Genomic DNA, 17,918 nt, shown 5'->3' on the forward strand with positions numbered 1-17,918 from the left:
CCATTAACAGATAGCTATTTTCATTGACTTGTTGTTCCAGGGTTCAGAGTTCAGGGTTCTTAGGCTGTTGCTGAAGACACAAGCTGACGGGCAGAATGAAGTATGCTCACGGGCTGTGAGTTAAATTACATAGGACCTACACACCTGGTTTTATATGATAGAAATTATTTAGGCTACGGCAACCAGACAATTAATTGAATATATAGCTGATGTAATATAATCAAAACATATTAAGAGGAATGCATATGTAGGTGAATTAAAAGACACATACATGGTAACACATGCTGTATAATAAAACAATTGCTGACAAATCAGTCAATGCAACATTTTTAATATGATATTTTTCTGTTTCATTTACTTGTAATCTAAAATATGGAGAGAGAGAGAGAGAGAGAGAGAGAGAGAGAGAGAGAGAGAGAGAGATTTCATATTAGAGATGTAAAATATACATTCCGTTTGTCTTTTTGAATATTTTATTATTTTATCACAAAGTAGGCTACAGGTATTATATTTTACGTTAACGGGGAATTATTCAACAGATAAGGTTATTAAAATGTCGAAATAAAAAAGTCACTGGAATAAAAAGGGTGTTTGAAGATGTGGTGCTGCTGTGTCGCTATGGACGCGTTTGGTTCCTTGGCTGTTCGGGATAGAGGAAGGCGGACGTGACGTCACGCTGAGGGCATGAAGGAGGACCATAAAAACATTGCAAGCGGCAACGTCAGGATATTGCTGTACTCTCAAGCAGCAGTCGGACAGGGTTTGTTTACTGTATTGTATTTTAAAATTGAAAAAATAAACCAAAAAACAAAAACCGAGACCTCAGCCGGTACCGATTCTACTGTAAGTTCGCAATTCATAGTTTTTATTCATGTCTTTTTATTAATTTTTAAAGTATATATATATTATATACCGGTAGAACTACTCTTATCACACAGTATCATGACCCCGTTACAGCACACTGTAAACAACAAGCGATCTTCTGCGACAGGCTGCTGCACGCTGCTGCTTTTAATTGTCCTGAACGCTGTGTATTGTTACAAACCCATAATCATCGTGCACGGGTTATTCGACAGTTCCAGCGACTTTAAAACCCTCCTTGGCTACATCAACGAGGTAAGTGTGTAGATTTGCTTTGAAGATTTATATATATATATATATATATATATATATATATATATATATATATATATATATATAACGAGAAGCTGTATTTGTTTTAGAGTACCTACTACATAACAACATCCTTTTTTTGCTGTATGGTCTTGGAATAAACTTCAGGAAGAAGTGAAACTTGGGAGCCCTTTCATACCTAGTTTATAAAAATCTGATTTCGAATTCACTTCAAAACGAGCTAAAATGTTGAATTTAGGTTCGCTTTATGGAGTTCTTCGCCACTATAATCGCACCAGTTCGTTTGATTTTACACTGCAATGCAATATGCAAGTGAACCTGATCGCCTGGACGCGTGCACGTGACCACCGTGCTGTCTGCAGAGTCGCCAGGTCGGCTTATAAAGAGAGTCGCGGGTCGGAATTTGAGTCGCGGGTTGTGCTTGTTTTTGGTCTTTTTTTGAAGAACGAGGTCGCTATTTTTCTGTCACAAGTCTGACAACCCTGGCTGTCAGGCGGCTGTAAAATACTGAGAATGTATCTGTTAAGGCTAAAGTCCAAATTGGGTCAGTTTTATCGGTAAATGTCAACATTTTAACAAATAAGGTCGTAAATGTCCAAAATTAGGAAGAAATAGATCGCTTTTCAGACATTTTACAGGTTAATCTTATGATTTACTGAAGCGTATCGATAAATGCAGTCATCTCATCATTGAAGAATGTATTTATTCCTGCATATAAACTGTCAATTAACAAAATAATCATTTTGTCGAAGAATGTATTTATTTCTGCAGACACATTTTCCATTAAAAAAAAACAGGTGTCGAACATTAAATTTATTTTCTGCATACACATTTTCCATTAACAAAATAACAATTAATGAGCTTACAGTAATGCACAATTGTTCAGTACCGTGCTGAATTGCTCAATATTGTGATCCACTGTAGAACAACCAACATTCTGGTAAATTTTGATATAAAACAATCCACAATGGTGTTGAAGGATACTGTACTCAAAATGCTGTAAGTAGTAGTTTGATGAAAAATAACATTCTGTTAAATGTAAATTAAATCACTTGGGACCTTTGTTTTTTCAACAGAAAATCACACTTTGCGTAAGACACAAAATGCAACAAATTCAGGCACTAAATATTTACTTACTGCTTCACAGACTCTTGTGGCATTTGGAGTTGCACAGGACTTGAAGCCTTACAGTGTTTGAAAGCAAGACATTCGGTCATTAGCCAAAGCCACGTAAGATTTAACGGTAAATGTCCGAAATAAAGCGTTATCATGTTTATCTGGAACATATACCGTTTTGTAAATTTAAGATTTGCCAATATTCTGACTTTTACATAACATATGCACTGTATATAATAAACACGATTGGTTGCGTCTGCATCAGACTAGCTGTGTTTATTCATTTGGTTTATTTGCCCAAAGTCGGGTTAGAAATATTATGGAGCAGCACCCACGTTTTCGTGCTAGATTATGTACAAGGAGGAGACGTTTTCGTGCTAGATTATGTACAGAGAGGAGACGTTTTCAAAGGTAACCTATGAGGAGGAAGCCTTTTATTCTTTGAGTTTCTGTTGACTGTTGCATTGCTACTGGCATCAGTCGGACAGGCACATTGTTAGCAGTCCCTACTAATCCCTGTCTGTCTGCTCTCAATAGGATCGTATTGTAATGATACATTACCACTCCAAATCCCCCTTTATCCATGAGGAGCCGTTTCAGACAAAAGTGTGTCAAGGCAGAGAGAGATAGAGAGAGGCCAAGTGTGCACAGCTGCACAGCGAGAGAGACCAAGCCGTTTATATCTGTAATAATAATAATATTAAATATGTAGGAAGACTGTACACACACATACATTTCACACAGGTGCCGGCTCTGTGTTTGCTAGAAAAAAGTTATATAGCAAAACAATCAACATGCTTATCAAATGATTTCAGTTAATTGCTGTCTCTGTAAAACCATCAAGGTGTACAGTCTGTCTACATATTTTATATTTTATTATTATTTTTAGATGTCTCTGCATTGACATACTTTTGTCTGAAACTGCTCCTCATATGAGAAACAAGCTGCTTTCTTTTAATAACTCATGTCTGGCAGCTAAAGTATGATAGATTGAAAAAAACTGAGTTTTTGCACTGTGGGTTATGCATATCCCCTCACCACCCCCATCAAAACAAACCAGAGCATAATACAGAAAGGAGAGGTGGGGATGCATATCGGTGTTGCACAGGGCAATCCCTGTGAGCTTCAGGGTGCATCTCCAATATGCTTCCCTGTCTCCCAACAGAAAAGCAGTTGAGGAGTATTTTATGCAGTAGTCAGAAAGCGTGTCACATGATTGCAGATGAAAATGTCTCCTGATTGGCTGTTAACATTCTAATGTCAGATGGTTAGAGTACAGTGGTTTAGAACTTCTTCCATTCTGGTCTTGTAGCCCCGGTTCCACAGAATTATACTGTGAACCATTTTACAAGCAGAACTACCTGCACAACTCAGTTCAGAGTTCAGGCAGTTAAAGGCCTGATTTGTTTGTTTATGGACACATGGGTAATATTTGACTTGAGCAATGTTTGTTTCACATTCAAATAATTTTTTTTTTCTTTTACAAACAGACTTGATTGGATTAAGAGGGAATGTGTAGCTCTTTGTAAGGAAATAAACTGGGAGCAATTCTCAACAGTGCAGACTATTCACGAGATAACAACTACATTAAAGTAATCATAGTTATTTCTGTGACTCAGGAGTTGTGGTGATTATCGCACAACGCTGAATAGAATTGGCCTGTGCAATCCCCTAAAATCACAACCCTGCTCCCAGAAGTGTTCCTTGACTAAGAGGGGTTAAGATGTTATGGTCCCATAACACTGTAGCATCTGTCGCCCTGCACCCCTAGAAATTGAGTTTTTCAGCAATAATCTGACTGACTTTCTTTGTGAGGTGCTGCTGTTATTAGGAGCTCTCTTGTTTCACTGGTCAGTTCAGTTTGGTTTTCGTAGATGTCTAGGCATTCTTTTCACAGTTCAATGGTTATCAGCTGGCTTGTGGGTATAATCCCATTTTCTGACAGAATTCCAACAAATACCTCATACAAAGATACCAGATGTTGGAATTGCTAAATTATGATAAACAAATCGCTCTGTAAATAAAAATAACACAAAACAAAGTTTGCAAGTACACCACTTGATCAAGCAATTAAGTGCCTACATTAAATGACTTACCAATACCATAGTTTTTTATGTTTTAACATCAGAAACTTTTGCATTTGTTCAAATTCTAGGCAGGTAAAGGTGGGATTAGATTTAAGACCAGACATTTTGTATTTCTTTCTTTCTTTCTTTCTTTCTTTCTTTCTTTCTTTCTTTCTGTAATTGTCATATGTGCACATTTCCAGAATTATCACTACAAGGATGGAAATAAGACTCCTATTGCATAGCAGTTTCACCCATTCCAGGTTTTAATACGAGCTTGACTCGCCACAGTGTATAGGTAGCAAGCTCAGACGAGTTACTAAACTCATAGTAAAGCCAGACTAGATCAAACTGCAATGCGATGGGAGTCTTGTTTCCATCCCTCCACTAAGCTTTAGTGCTGCTGTTCCAATTCAATATTTAAAGCTAACTCGTCAAGCACAGAAGAAAGCATATCTTGTTTTGCACAGTGATGACGCTACTGCAGTATATGTATGTCTAGAGTTTGGTTTCATTGTTCACACTCCATAAACACAGGGCAGATTTAAATCCTGATCACTGTAAAGTAATCTCGGTTTGAAATCACAAGCTCTTATCGCAGCATTGTGTTGTTTAGCTCTGAGTTTCTGTTAGACAATGGCAGTGGGTTAAAGCAACGCTAACCTGAAGGACTTCAATTGCAGTGAACCTCCACTATCAAGTGACCTTGTAATTGAATGGGATTCTCATATTCTGTAGTTCATCCTATTCATTTAAATTGTTAACACTTTAGTTGTATCCCTTCCTAACCTGAATTTAAAAGGGCCAGCTACTGGCCCCTGGATGACAAAGGCCAGCCCTGCAGGAGTCTGCCTCAGCTCACCAGGAGCCTGGCCAGCAGGATCTTCTGTAGCGTGATGAGGAGAAACAGTCCCTGTTGGTTTTGCTTCCCTAACCCACGGGAGGGTCAGAGCCTTTGAAATCCACAGCGAAAACCAACGCGCTGTCTCAGCCGGCATGCAGATCTGCTACTACCAGAGGTTATGAAGCGAATTGAACATGTGTTACTTTCAAACCTGCTCGTTGGAGACCTGTATAGTGATTGGAAGTGAAATTATTTTGTTTGCTACAACCCTTTTAAGAGGAACTGGTTTTTCCCAGTGTATCGTTTTGGTCAAAGGAAATAATGTACACATCCCCAAATATCGCTTAGTTCCTGTTTTTATATTTCTCTTAAAAGGTTTCTAAATTAAAACTGACAGTGGGGACTGTGCACTTGAAACGACCATGAAATCTAAATACAGTCAAATACTTTATATCACTTCAAAAGGACGGAACATAAAAGGTCAATGGAATCTGAGTTGACTTTGGGGGATCCTAAGTTGGACAGTTGTCTATTTTAATACCACTCAGACTTTTTGTTCATTATAACTTGCCCCTGAATGGATACTCGCCCCCTCTTCAAGTTCGTAAGTAAGTACAATGTGAAAGAACAGATAGAAGACGCACCATGATTAAGGCTGTATTTTTTTTCCCACAGATTTTACAGTCTTAGCACCATGAAATGTACCCACTGTCATGTAATATGTTGTTCCCAGTGACAAATTCCCATTTCTGAAATATCAGTGTTAATATAATTTTTTTTAGCATTTAAAAATAAATACAGCAAGCGTTTGCCTTGCACTGCATTTAGGAACCTGGCAGCCGGTTTAGTTTGCTTCCGGTAAATGATTGAACACACACTGCACAGAGCTGCACAACTGAAAAGACACCACCTGCATCAAAGATCGGAAACATTTCTGCTAAAGATCGCTCGGTCACGTGTCTGTATTTTAATTTTTATTTATATATATTTTTTGATAATTCACTGATGGTGAAAATGTATTGTCTTTAAAAGGTGGACAAAAAATACATATTCTGTAGTTTAGCAATTATTGTTTAGGTATGTATTTAAGTATTTTTGCAACATTTACTGTATAATAACTGTAGAGAAAAATGCTATTGTTTTCTGCTTTAATAAATCTTATGTTCAATCGTGAAATATCTCTTTTTTTTTTATTGTGAAATAAATCCCGCTAGACCATGAGTGTTCATAGAGTGCTATAGTTATTATTCCAGGAGTGAGGATGAGGCTGAATAACTCGGACGAGCCCCCGAAGGATGTATGGAAGCATGTATGTTTTAAACCTGCATTAAACAAATTCACGTGGAGAACTACTTGGATCAAGCTCTGCATCGGCTTTGCAACGTATGCTAGATATCTGAGTGCTTGTTGTAAAACTGGTTTGGAGAGAAACCAAAAATTATTTTAGCAAATAAAAAATGGCAACCTTTTCTATGGTGCAGCTTAAACATTTTCCATTTCTGCAAATTAAACTCAAGTGAATGACCTGTCAAGCTATTTAGACAACATGTTTAAAGTGCATTAGTAAAGGCCAAGAAAAATCAAGTGCACAGCGAGAAGACTTTCAAGAGATGGGAACACTTCCTAGTGACCGTAGCTATGAACATAATTCTGTTAATGTCACTTAAATGAGCTAAATACGTCTTACTGTATAGCAAGCAGGTAGTTTGGTCTTTAAAACTTGATATCTGGTACTAAGTTAGTTTAAAGAATGTTCTCAGTAACTCTGTTACTTGCAATTCCGAGGTCTTTTCACCTCCGCAGTGTCTTCTGGGTAATTGTACTGCTTTGAAAGCATGTCAGTCAATTGGGGGAATGACTGGGTGCTTAATTACATGAAAAAAAGCTGTTGGTCTTTCACTCTACAGGTGACCAAGCAACTATCTGAAAGCAGAGTAGTGTTTTAAATAATAGTAAAATGTGAAGCAGTCTACAGATCAGAGTGAACGCTGTTCTGAGTGCTTTCTGTTTCAGTTAAATAACCGCAGGCTGTTTTGACACACGAGAACAACTCATCTCTGGGTTTTCCTTCACAAGATGCATTCAGAGTTTTGTTTTTTGCTTGGGGTTTCTGCAACGCGACTGACTGCAAACTGAAAGACTCCTTTACACAACACGTTTCTAAACTTTCTTATGTTCATGCTCTGTGTGTTAAAGCTACAGACAGTATCCCACAAACCTCTTCAGTCTGACACTACAATAGTGTCTCTTCTTTTACATTCAGTGAGTTCAGTTTGTTTAAAGCGTCAGTCAGTGTCTCTGAATCCTCTTCAGTTTGGCACTAAAGTATAACTCCTTCTGTTTGGTGTCTGTTGGTTTATTTCATTCTTCCAGAGTTTAAGCAACAGACAATACCCTACAATCCTGTACAGTTTGACTAGTGGCTTCCTTGTTTCATTACATTCTTTCATAGTTCAGTTTCATTAAACCACAGCCAGTGTATTTTTAATCCTGTTCAGTTTGACACTACACTATAATTCCTCCATGCTGTCTGTCTGTTCACAACAGAAATCTCATTTTATTTCCATTAGTACTCCAGACAGCCAGTGTGCCACGATAATGGTGTGCCGCTTAGTCCTGCTGTGTGATTCCTGCTTGTCTTTTATCTATAGACATCCAGTTTCAGTTTGGCACCTGCCAGCTTTTAATGAAACTGGAAGAATAAAGTAAACACACAGACGCTAAAATTACATTCTACTGCACTATCCTCTTCAGTTTGCTGTATGAAGGCGTCTGTCTGTACTTGCAGTAGTTGTTGGTCATGCTTCTCTACTGTTTCATATTGCTGATAGCTCTAGTCATTAGCCTGAGCGTGCAGCATGCAGACTGTGGGCTAATGACAATGTGGAGTGAAAGCTTGGAGAATCTAGCCTAGTATCTTACATGGATATTTCTGTAAAAACTTGTGACTACAAGGCTTGTCGGATAGATTTGAAAATGCGTGAACTGCAATTGCACATTGTAGCAAAAAAAAAAAAAAAAGACTGGTTATTTAAAAACCCAAGAGCATGGCAGGGATGGAAGTAATACTCCCATTCCATTTCTGCTTTTACTGTGAGTTTTAAAGACACACCTGAGCTTGTTACTTACACAGTATCACTGCAATAGGAGTCTTATTTCTATCTCTGCACAGTCATTTGCATACATTGATCTGCTGTGTTATCTACCACCGTTTCCCATGGTTATACTGTGCATTTAACATAGCTGGCCATGTGTTTATATATATATATATATACTTTACCATACTTCTCTGTGATTTACAATGCTTCCCTGTAGTTAACCATGCTTTCACTGTACTAGGTTACACGTGGCTATGCTTTTACTATGAGAAATGTTCTTAAGTTAGGCTAGCACCCTTCTGGTTTTCTGTCCCCTGGTGTGGAGGGTGCATGTCTCTGACCGGCCGGTGCTCTGTTTTGCAGACTCACCCCGGCACCAATGTCACGGTCATCGACCTCTTCGATCACAGCGAGAGCCTGCAGCCCATGTGGAAACAGGTGGAGGGCTTCAAGGACGCCATCTATCCCATCATGCAAAACGCAGCCAAAGGGGTGCATCTCATCTGCTACTCTCAGGGTAAAACCATAGCAGCTATTCCATCATGCAACACGCATCTGACAGGGAGTATCTCATCTGCTACTCGCAGGGTAAAACCATAGCAGCTATCCCATCATGCAACACACATCTGACAGGGTCATCTCATCTGCTACTCGCAGGGTAAAACCATAGCAGCTATCCCATCATGCAACATGCATCTGACAGGGAGTATCTCATCTGCTACTCGCAGGGTAAAACCATAGCAGCTATCCCATCATGCAACATGCATCTGACAGGGAGTATCTCATCTGCTACTCGCAGGGTAAAACCATAGCAGCTATCCCATCATGCAACATGCATCTGACAGGGAGTATCTCATCTGCTACTCGCAGGGTAAAACCATAGCGGCTATCCCATCATGCAACACGCATCTGACAGGGAGTATCTCATCTGCTACTCGCAGGGTAAAACCATAGCGGCTATCCCATCATGCAACACGCATCTGACAGGGAGTATCTCATCTGCTACTCGCAGGGTAAAACCATAGCAGCTGTCCCATCATGCAACACGCATCTGACAGGGAGTATCTCATCTGCTACTCGCAGGGTAAAACTAAAGCAGCTTTGAACATTTTAATCTGTTGCGTTTCTCAAAGGAGATGCATTTCCTGCTAAAGGTCTGAATTTGTGAAATGTGATAACTTGGGTTTAATAAATCGAGTGTAACGATTCATTGTGTATTGTTGAACAGTGATGCTTTCACTAGATGATGTATTGTATCGTGATACAAGACCAAAAGCACAACAACTCTGCTCATTGTAGTTCACCAAACTGTTCTTGAATGAAGAATAAAAGTGTTTTGTACTTGGTCTCAATGATTTTGTCTCATTGATTTTTTTTTTTCTTTTAACAAAATGGGCCATCATTAAATTACCATTTGATTTTATTGTGCATCATAAAAGTAGCCCATCAGGATCATCACATGTTTTGTCATACACACCATATAATGTCGTGACATTAATGTATCATTACACGCCTAGTAGCTTCATTTTTTTTCAGTATATAAACACATTATCTGAGTAACTAAAATATGATTGCAAACACTATGAACTGGGACGACCTTAATTCTTTGCTATTCATATGTAACCACGACATGCTAATCTGTGTGATTGTTGTGAAACGGAAAAGAAGAAACCAAAGTTCTTTTTTAACTGGATTTCTCTGTTCCCTGTGTCAGGCGGGCTGGTGTGTCGCGGGATTCTCTCCACTCTTCCGGATCACAATGTGGACACCTTCATCTCCCTGTCCTCTCCGCAGGCTGGTCAGTACGGAGGTAAGGGCTTGGAGCCAGGGAGCTCCATACAAAATATATGTATATAGCAGATGGATACATGCATGCATATTGGTATAGATATCTGTATACATATATTGCTAATAGGAAAAGAAAGACTAATGTAAAGTAAGTTTACGAAAACTGAATCGCTGATGGAATGAATAGTAGCAATAAAAAGAGACTGCATTAACACAGCGATTCCCAGGACTCCAGAGGAAGGTGATAGGCTAGTCTAGGATATTGCTGCTCTAGAAAGAGTGCAAAGAAGAGCGACCAGAATTATCCTGGGTTTAAAAGGCATGTCATATGCAGACAGGCTAAAAGAATTGAATCTGTTCAGTCTTGAACAAAGAAGACTAGGCGGTGATCTGATTCAAGCATTCAAAATCCTAAAAGGAATAGACAATGTCGACCCGGGGGACTTCTTTGACTTGGAAAAAAAGAAACAAGGACCAGGGGTCACAAATGAAGATTAGATAAAGGGGCATTCAGAACAGAAAATAGGAGGCACTTTTTTACACAGAGAATTGTGAGGGTCTGGAACCAACTCCCCAGTAATGTTGTTGAAGCTGACACCCTGGGATCCTTCAAGAAGCTGCTTGATGAGATTCTGGGATCAATAAGCTACTAACAACCAAACGAGCAAGATGAGCTGAATGGCCTCCTCTCGTTTGTAAACTTTCTTATGTTCTTAACCCTCTAGCGCCACCTAGCACCTAGCCACCTAGGTCCCACATTGATGAAAGTGTTTCCGTTCTCTCTTCACAGACACTGATTATCTGAAGTGGGTGTTCCCCACCCTGGTCAAGACCAATCTCTTTCACTTCTGTTACACTCACGTGGGGCAGGGCTTGTCCATCTGCAACTACTGGAACGGTGAGCTGAAGGCTTTTTTAATGTCTTCACTGCTGATGCAATAGAATGCCAATATCTATCTGCAGACTGAACCTGACACTGATTTCATTGTCTCTGTACTTAACAAATGGCTTGATAGAAATTAAACTATGGATACAACAGAACTTTTTGTGTAGCTGAATAGTCATCAATTGCATAAACTTGACACATTTAGCATGGTTATCGATGGGCTTGAGATTGGGTTTAGGTCTGAAATGAGAAATCTTGGTATTATTTTGAGTCCCATGTGCGGAATGTCCCCAGGATGTCATTTTTCCCTTCTACGTAATATTGCCCGATTCTGTTCCGTTCTGTCTTTGTTGAAGTTAGCGCATGCCTTTGTCTCTTCTAGACTTGATCACTGCAATGCTCTGCTTGCTGGAGTCTCTAAGAGGGTTCTCAACAGGCTGCAATATGTTCAGAATTCGGCTACTCTGGTTTTAACTAAATCTAAATCCTGTGAACATATGACTCCTGTTTTGGCATCCTTGCATTGGCTGCTTGTCAAGTTTAGGGCCCTATGGATTGGCTCCATGCAAAATAAAAGATTTGGCACATAATGATATTCCTTCACAGAATTTGCGGTCACTGGACTCTGGTCTTTTAATTATTCCAAAAACAAGGCTACATTCAGTGGGTGACCGGGCATGCTGCAGTTATGCACCAAGATTGTGGATTGCTCATCCTGAGAGGGGGATCAAGGACTCTGATTTATTATTTTTAAATCATGTCTTAAAACACACTTTTATACACTTGCATTTCCTAATGTTTATATGTTTTATTGTAATGTCTGCTATGAATCCTTTTATTGAAAATTTAATTTGACATGAAAATGTCAAATTCAAAACCTTGTATGTGTTTAAACTTGTAACATTATAAATAAACCTAATCCAAACTGCCCTTTATTCATTTGAATAAATATTGTGAACGATGGAAATCATATAGAATAGCCTATGCACGAAGTTAAAATATATTTTTTGAAACACTTTAATTTTAGTATATAAAATAAATTGCAAAAACTAAACAGGTGTTTTTATCAAACCTTTAAATTAGGTACCTTTGTATAATTTAACATTTTAGAAATGCAGTTAGTTATTTTTCTTGGTCATCAAACAAGAAAGTGCATGTCTCTTATTATTTCCATTCATGAATACCTGAACAGGAATCACGTTTGAGTAAACCAGTACAACATGCACAAAAACATAACTCTCAAATCCTAATATCTGAACACTGTGTAACTAAAACGTCCAGCCGTTACCTCTCACGCTGAACTGTCATGCGCACAATGCAGAAGGAAACGAGAGCTTTGCATAAGGTCCTTTTTTCACAACTACTCTGTACATAAAACTTGCAACATTCCCCCCCCCCCCCCCCCAAAAAAAAAAATTGCGAATTTTTTTTAATTATTATTCTCCAACAAAACATATTCTAGCGTTGTTTTAAGACAAGCCAGTAATCAATAAAATAGCAGTATATCCAAACATTTTAACAAATTAATTACCGGTATGTAACAAGATTTATCAGTTTGATTAATAACTTGATTTAGTTAATGTTGAAACCTACATCAAAGTACTGTATTTTAAATGGTACTAGCTTATTAGTGACAAAAAAACGTATTCATCATAGGCATCAATTGAATTTTTAAATGAATGGTATCAAGTACAAAAGTTAGTATGAAAACGTTTCTACAAAAGAAAAAACCCATTCCAGCACCTCAAAGCTGAGCCTGCGGTACAAATGCATTTTCCTGCAGCTGCCTTTTTTATTCTTTATACTCTGCAAAACGTATTCTTTGGTAGCGGATTCGACATATTGGAATGTTATTAACACTGAACACACTGTTTGCATCTGCCAGCAGAGGGATCACATGACCTTAACCTGAGCGCTCTCGCTCTAAATCCCGCCTACAGGTAGGCAATCTGTTAGCTCTGATTTGTGAATTTCTGCTTTGATTGACAGTCCGCCAATACCGCCCGCCCCTTCCTTTTGTTATTTAATAGAAAAAAAATCTATAGAATGTCATCGCTCCCGCAGCCCACCCCTGAACCCCTGAGCTACACTGTATCGGTAACAAGCTTAGGAGTGTCTTAGTAAACTCTTAGTGAAACCAGAAATAAATCAAACTGCTATGCAATGGGAGACTTTTTTCCATCTCTGTTTTTCCCATTGCTTAATTCACTTCTTCCCTTTCTAAGTCTGCTATCATTTTGCAGAAACACACACCACATATATTAAAAACAGGGATGTAATGCTTCAGCAATGTCATGATATGTATTGCGATATGATAGGTATCACGATACATGCGATGTACAGATTAGCTACATACGTGATGCATAATAAGACCAAATGATCATTTTACAGGTGTGCTATTTTGTTAATTAAGTGAAATGAAATAGGCAGAGTGTGTATTCATACCAACTGTAACACACCTACGCTTGTTTAGTGTTCATAGCGACTTTGCATCGACTCCCATGTAGTGTAGATTTCCTATTCAAACTCCAGAGGGAATCGGCACAGTAATAAAGTTTCAAATACTCCTTCGTTTCCAGTTTTCTTTCAGACAATTTCTGTCTGAAGCACATGTTTAAACATTACAGGGTTTTCATTTTTTTATTTTTTTCAGTTAAGATTGATTCACCTGTGTTCAGGAGCTGCTCTTCAGCTCTAATCGATTGTCATAGATATAGTATGTAGTGTCCATATGTTTTGCTGGCAGTACACTAGTTGTGCAGTAGATGGCTCACTAATATAAAGGCACTTTGACTGATCTAACCTATGTTACATAATTACCTCCATAATTACCGTAAGAATGACACCAAACGATTGCTAAAGTTATGAACATGTAAAAGGGCAATAAAAAATAGAGGAAAATATAACTTGAAGTAGCTTACTCTTCTTGGATCCATTCACCTGGTTTTGGTGATACTTGGTGTGGACATTCCTTAGCAGATCTTATAGAGGGTATTAGGAAGGTTTACTGTGTATCTCTTTTCCTCTGATTGGTTGTTCTGATTCGATGTGCATTTTCTGAAGATGTTTTGTTCCCCTCAGATCCTCACCACCAGGACATGTACTTGAATAGCAGCGATTTCCTGGCTGTTTTAAACAATGAACGAGAGAACCCCGATGCTAAAGGTACTGTTAACTAAACCCGTCTCTGTACATTAAATATGTCCGGGATTCAGTTTAGTTTACTATTGCTAAACATTCACAGGGATGGAAATAAGACTCCCATTGCATCGCAGTTTGAGCCACTCCTTGTTTTACTATGTGTTTTCATAAGACTCTCCTGAGCTAATCAAGTTTGTACTATAACCTGGATTGGGTGAATCTGCTATGCAATAGGAGTCTTATTTCCATCCCTGATTCAGTCATCCACTACACCTTTATATTAGACTCGGATCTCATCCACTGATACCCTCAGTACATTACTAGTTTGCTATACTGTAGCTTGAACAGTTTTTCAGTTAGTGCTGGCACTGACTTGGGTTTCTGATGTAGATTGTGTTTCTTCTTTGTGGATCTGGCATGGTGAGTAGAGGTTTGTAAATGATACAGTTCAGTTAGTTCACTGCAGCCCAAGTCCTGACTCTACTCTTTCTGTGTTTCAGTCTGGAAGAACAATTTCTTGCGAATCAAGAAGCTTGTTTTAATCGGAGGGCCGGACGATGGTGTCATCACACCTTGGCAGTCCAGGTAAGTGCTTTCTCTTTCTTTCTTTCTTTCTTTCTTTCTTTCTTTCTTTCTTTCTTCTCACTCTCTTGCTGTCCTAATTCAATTTCAAATTCCAATGTTCTTTGGCATGGCAAGTCATATAGACATTGACAAATTTAATGCAGCAAATATAGAGAAATATTTTAGAAATGGCGAAAGTGACGGTACGACCAGAGCAGATGTATTGAAAGCTCTCTGCTCTGCACTTCAATAGAGGTGGCTGCAGGCTGTAACATACTGCGCAGAAACATTTGCCCCTTCACCAAGAAAAGTCTGTTTTCTTGTCTCTTGTCTGTCTGATTTTATATTTAAACTTCGAGAAATATCGATATACAGTAGTCTCTGGCTAAGAGAACACGCCTCGGGAAGCAAGGCATGCTCTCTTAGCCGAAGTGACCACCTGACACAACATGCCAAGGCCAATCATGATATTAATCAATAAATTCAAATGTATTACTTATATCATGATGCACGTGCATCAACGTATGAAATGAACAGAATAAGTGAAAGACATTAGGGAAGTGTATGATAATAAACTATACAAATAAACTAACTGACAAACTAAATTAACAAAGCACCCCTACATACGGTAAAAATGCAGCAGCGGCTCTAATGGCAATTATGAATACGAGAATGAATTTTAACACAATGGTTATTAACACAGCACAGCCCTACACACAATAAATTCTGCAGCAGCTCTTGATTACTCTCATGATGACAAGTCAGTTTTGAAAAGATTGAATAAAGCATTTGAGTTTGCGTTATCAGGTTACAAAACCGTACTGTATCAATTCTGAAGCGGTTAGCAACTAATTGCTATCGGTGCCAAAAATATGTTCTTTTAAAGGAAGTTCCTGTTCCTTTTAGCCGGAGCATTTACAATGGGGAAAATTCATTTTAACACAAGGTTGTTCCCTAAGCCGAAGTGTTCTCTTAGGAGGTGTTCCTATACACAGAGATTACTGTGTTTAAAATGCCTCTCTCTCCCCTTGTAGCCACTTTGCGTTCTACAATGAGAACGAGACGGTTGTGGAGATGAGAGACCAGATGGTGAGTAATGTTTCAACTTCTCTGTTTTGATGTCTAGATTCACCGTCTCCTCTTTGAGTCACATGTTTGCAGTGCATGTTAAAATAGCTTTTTTGTTCCATGGTACAATTATAGCAGAGCATTGTGACTGTCGGAGCTGGTCAAGTTCGTGCATCAACAATAACCTAGCATGGTACTAGATTTTTGTTTTGTTCTTTAAATTACATGCTTGATCAACTTTTATGATGTTTGCTATGATTGCGTGGCTTGTGTTTTATTTTTTTATGCAGTTACATTATATATACACAGAGTAGGTGGGGCTGGCATATTTGAAAGGTCACAGGGATGGAAAGACACCCCTTGCATAGCAGTTTGATCCATTCCAGGTTTCACTATGAGTTTACTAAGACAGCTACACTTGTTACCGACACACTGGGACTAATCAAGCTCATAGTAAAAGCTGGAATGTGTGAAACTGCAGTAGGACTCTTCTTTCCAATCCTGGGTCACGTCACATGATTACAGATTTAAAAGCAGATAGACAAAGAAAAAGGGAGGGGGGCGACACGACGACTCAGTATTGCAGCAACAAAACCTAGAGCCACTCCGTGATAGCAAATACATAAAACAGAAAAGGTAAAAAAAAAAGGATATGAAAAAGAGAAACACCTGTTGACTCCGATCAAACATCCAAGTCATGTGACTGAAAATATCTTCAGCACTCTTCAGCTGTTTGTTTCTCAGTTTTGAACATTACTATTGGATTTTCATCTTTCTAAAAAATAAAAAAGACTGGAGTAAACTGTCTGAAAGTCTGGCCATGAACCTTTACATAAGATTATCCCAGCAGGGCACATGGGTTGATCAAACGGACCCCTTTCAGCCGCTACTGAAATGAAACCTGCTTTCTGAATCCGGCCCTGTGTTTGAGGTCTGTGCGTTTCTCTTGCTGCAGGTTTACCTGAAGGACACTTTTGGTCTGAAGACCCTGGATGCCAGAGGAGACCTGGTCACCTATGAGATGAGTGGCGTGCAGCACACCAAGTGGCACTCCAACCAGACCGTCTACACAGAGTGCATCGCCAGGTGGCTCACATAAACAACACCACAGCAACCGGCTGCAGATCACACCGCCTCCTGCGTCTTTACTCTCCCCTTTGCATGTTTGCAATCCTTTTTTAGTGGTTCCTTTTGCAGTTTCTCAAATACTGTGTTTATTAAGTCTGTGTCGAGGTGGCTTGGAGCTCAGCTGCTCTTCAATTCCAGTTGCCTGCTATTGTAATGTAATCCAGATCCACAGAAGTGTCCTTTTTATATGAGTATGCGGCCGAGTGCAAGCTGTGGATTGCCTGAATTAGAACAGGATATCCAAACTATTAATACTCAATAGTGCTAAGTTTTAGAATATACTAAAAAAACCAAAAAAACATTCTGAAGACTTTTAGTTATAATGTTTGTTATTGATCTAGCCCATGTTGCATGAATCAACTAGCACTGAAGGGCAGCTCCTGAGCTCCTTTAGTCTTTGAGTAACTGCACTGTTGCAATGAGAAGCACTCAAAGATGGCAAACATCCGAAAATGAAACGGGGACGGTTCAAATGAAGGACATTTAAAAAGGGAAACTAATTTGAACTTACACTTTTAAATTTATAATAGTGTTTTTGATACCACAGGAGCCAAACAGTAAGAAATCATGAATCTCAAGTTGTTTTTTTGGGGGGTTTCATTATTATTATTATTTTTTTAGATTGTTAGAGATCTGTCATTTCTGTGTTCAGTTTTTAACCGTCAGGTTTCGTAACAAGGGACAGTGATGTAAAGAGGTGTGATATTATGCAGTGCTAGATGTTACGCTGCGTGACACAAATACTGAGTTTAGTGAATGAAGTGGTGTATAGCACATGTACCATGTTCTGTCAGCATGGCCTTGTGAATTATTGAATCATGACATTCGGCTAGTGCCTTCATCAGTGTAATGCAATTTATGAAGAAACTTGGTTAGGACATTCTTTAACCGTAGTTATTGTGCTAAAGAATGTCAGAACTGTGTGTTGGGGGGGCGGGGGGGGGGGGGGGGGGTATCTAACTTAGATTTTTATATTCATCTAGATGAAACTTGGTTTGGGCATTCTGTAGCCCAAGTTACTGACTATCACAATTTAAGTCAGGTGTCTGTCAGTTTGTCTCAGTTACATTTTTCTATATATCTAG

At 38.8% G+C, this 17,918-nt stretch overlaps 1 protein-coding gene across 2 annotated transcripts; it reads left to right on the top strand.

Moving 5' to 3' along the window:
* Positions 1–608: 608 nt before the first annotated feature.
* On the top strand, positions 609–17,765 carry LOC117968232 (lysosomal thioesterase PPT2-A-like). 2 transcript variants are annotated; one of them, XM_059009220.1, is made up of 8 exons: positions 609–843; positions 8,622–8,775; positions 9,973–10,068; positions 10,837–10,944; positions 14,014–14,097; positions 14,574–14,658; positions 15,672–15,726; positions 16,661–17,765. In XM_059009220.1, the coding sequence occupies exons 1-8, from the start codon at positions 685–687 to the stop codon at positions 16,802–16,804; spliced, it is 885 nt and encodes a 294-aa protein (XP_058865203.1). In that variant the 5' UTR covers positions 609–684; the 3' UTR covers positions 16,805–17,765. The 2 variants fall into 2 exon arrangements, with proteins under 2 accessions (XP_058865203.1, XP_058865202.1); XM_059009219.1 differs by having other exon boundaries at positions 613–1,116.
* The last annotated feature ends 153 nt before the right edge of the window (positions 17,766–17,918 follow it).

Source organism: Acipenser ruthenus, chromosome 38, assembly GCF_902713425.1.
Source record: "Acipenser ruthenus chromosome 38, fAciRut3.2 maternal haplotype, whole genome shotgun sequence".
In the NCBI taxonomy this organism is placed as follows: domain Eukaryota; kingdom Metazoa; phylum Chordata; class Actinopteri; order Acipenseriformes; family Acipenseridae; genus Acipenser; species Acipenser ruthenus.

Excerpts from the sequence above, each read along its gene's own strand:
- LOC117968232 (XM_059009219.1), top strand. The coding sequence starts at position 685 with ATGAAGGAGGACCATAAAAACATTGCAAGCGGCAACGTCAGGATATTG. Across the intron at positions 1,117-8,621 it reads TCCTTGGCTACATCAACGAG|ACTCACCCCGGCACCAATGT; the intron begins GTAAGTGTGTAG and ends TCTGTTTTGCAG. Across the intron at positions 8,776-9,972 it reads TCTCATCTGCTACTCTCAGG|GCGGGCTGGTGTGTCGCGGG; the intron begins GTAAAACCATAG and ends TCCCTGTGTCAG.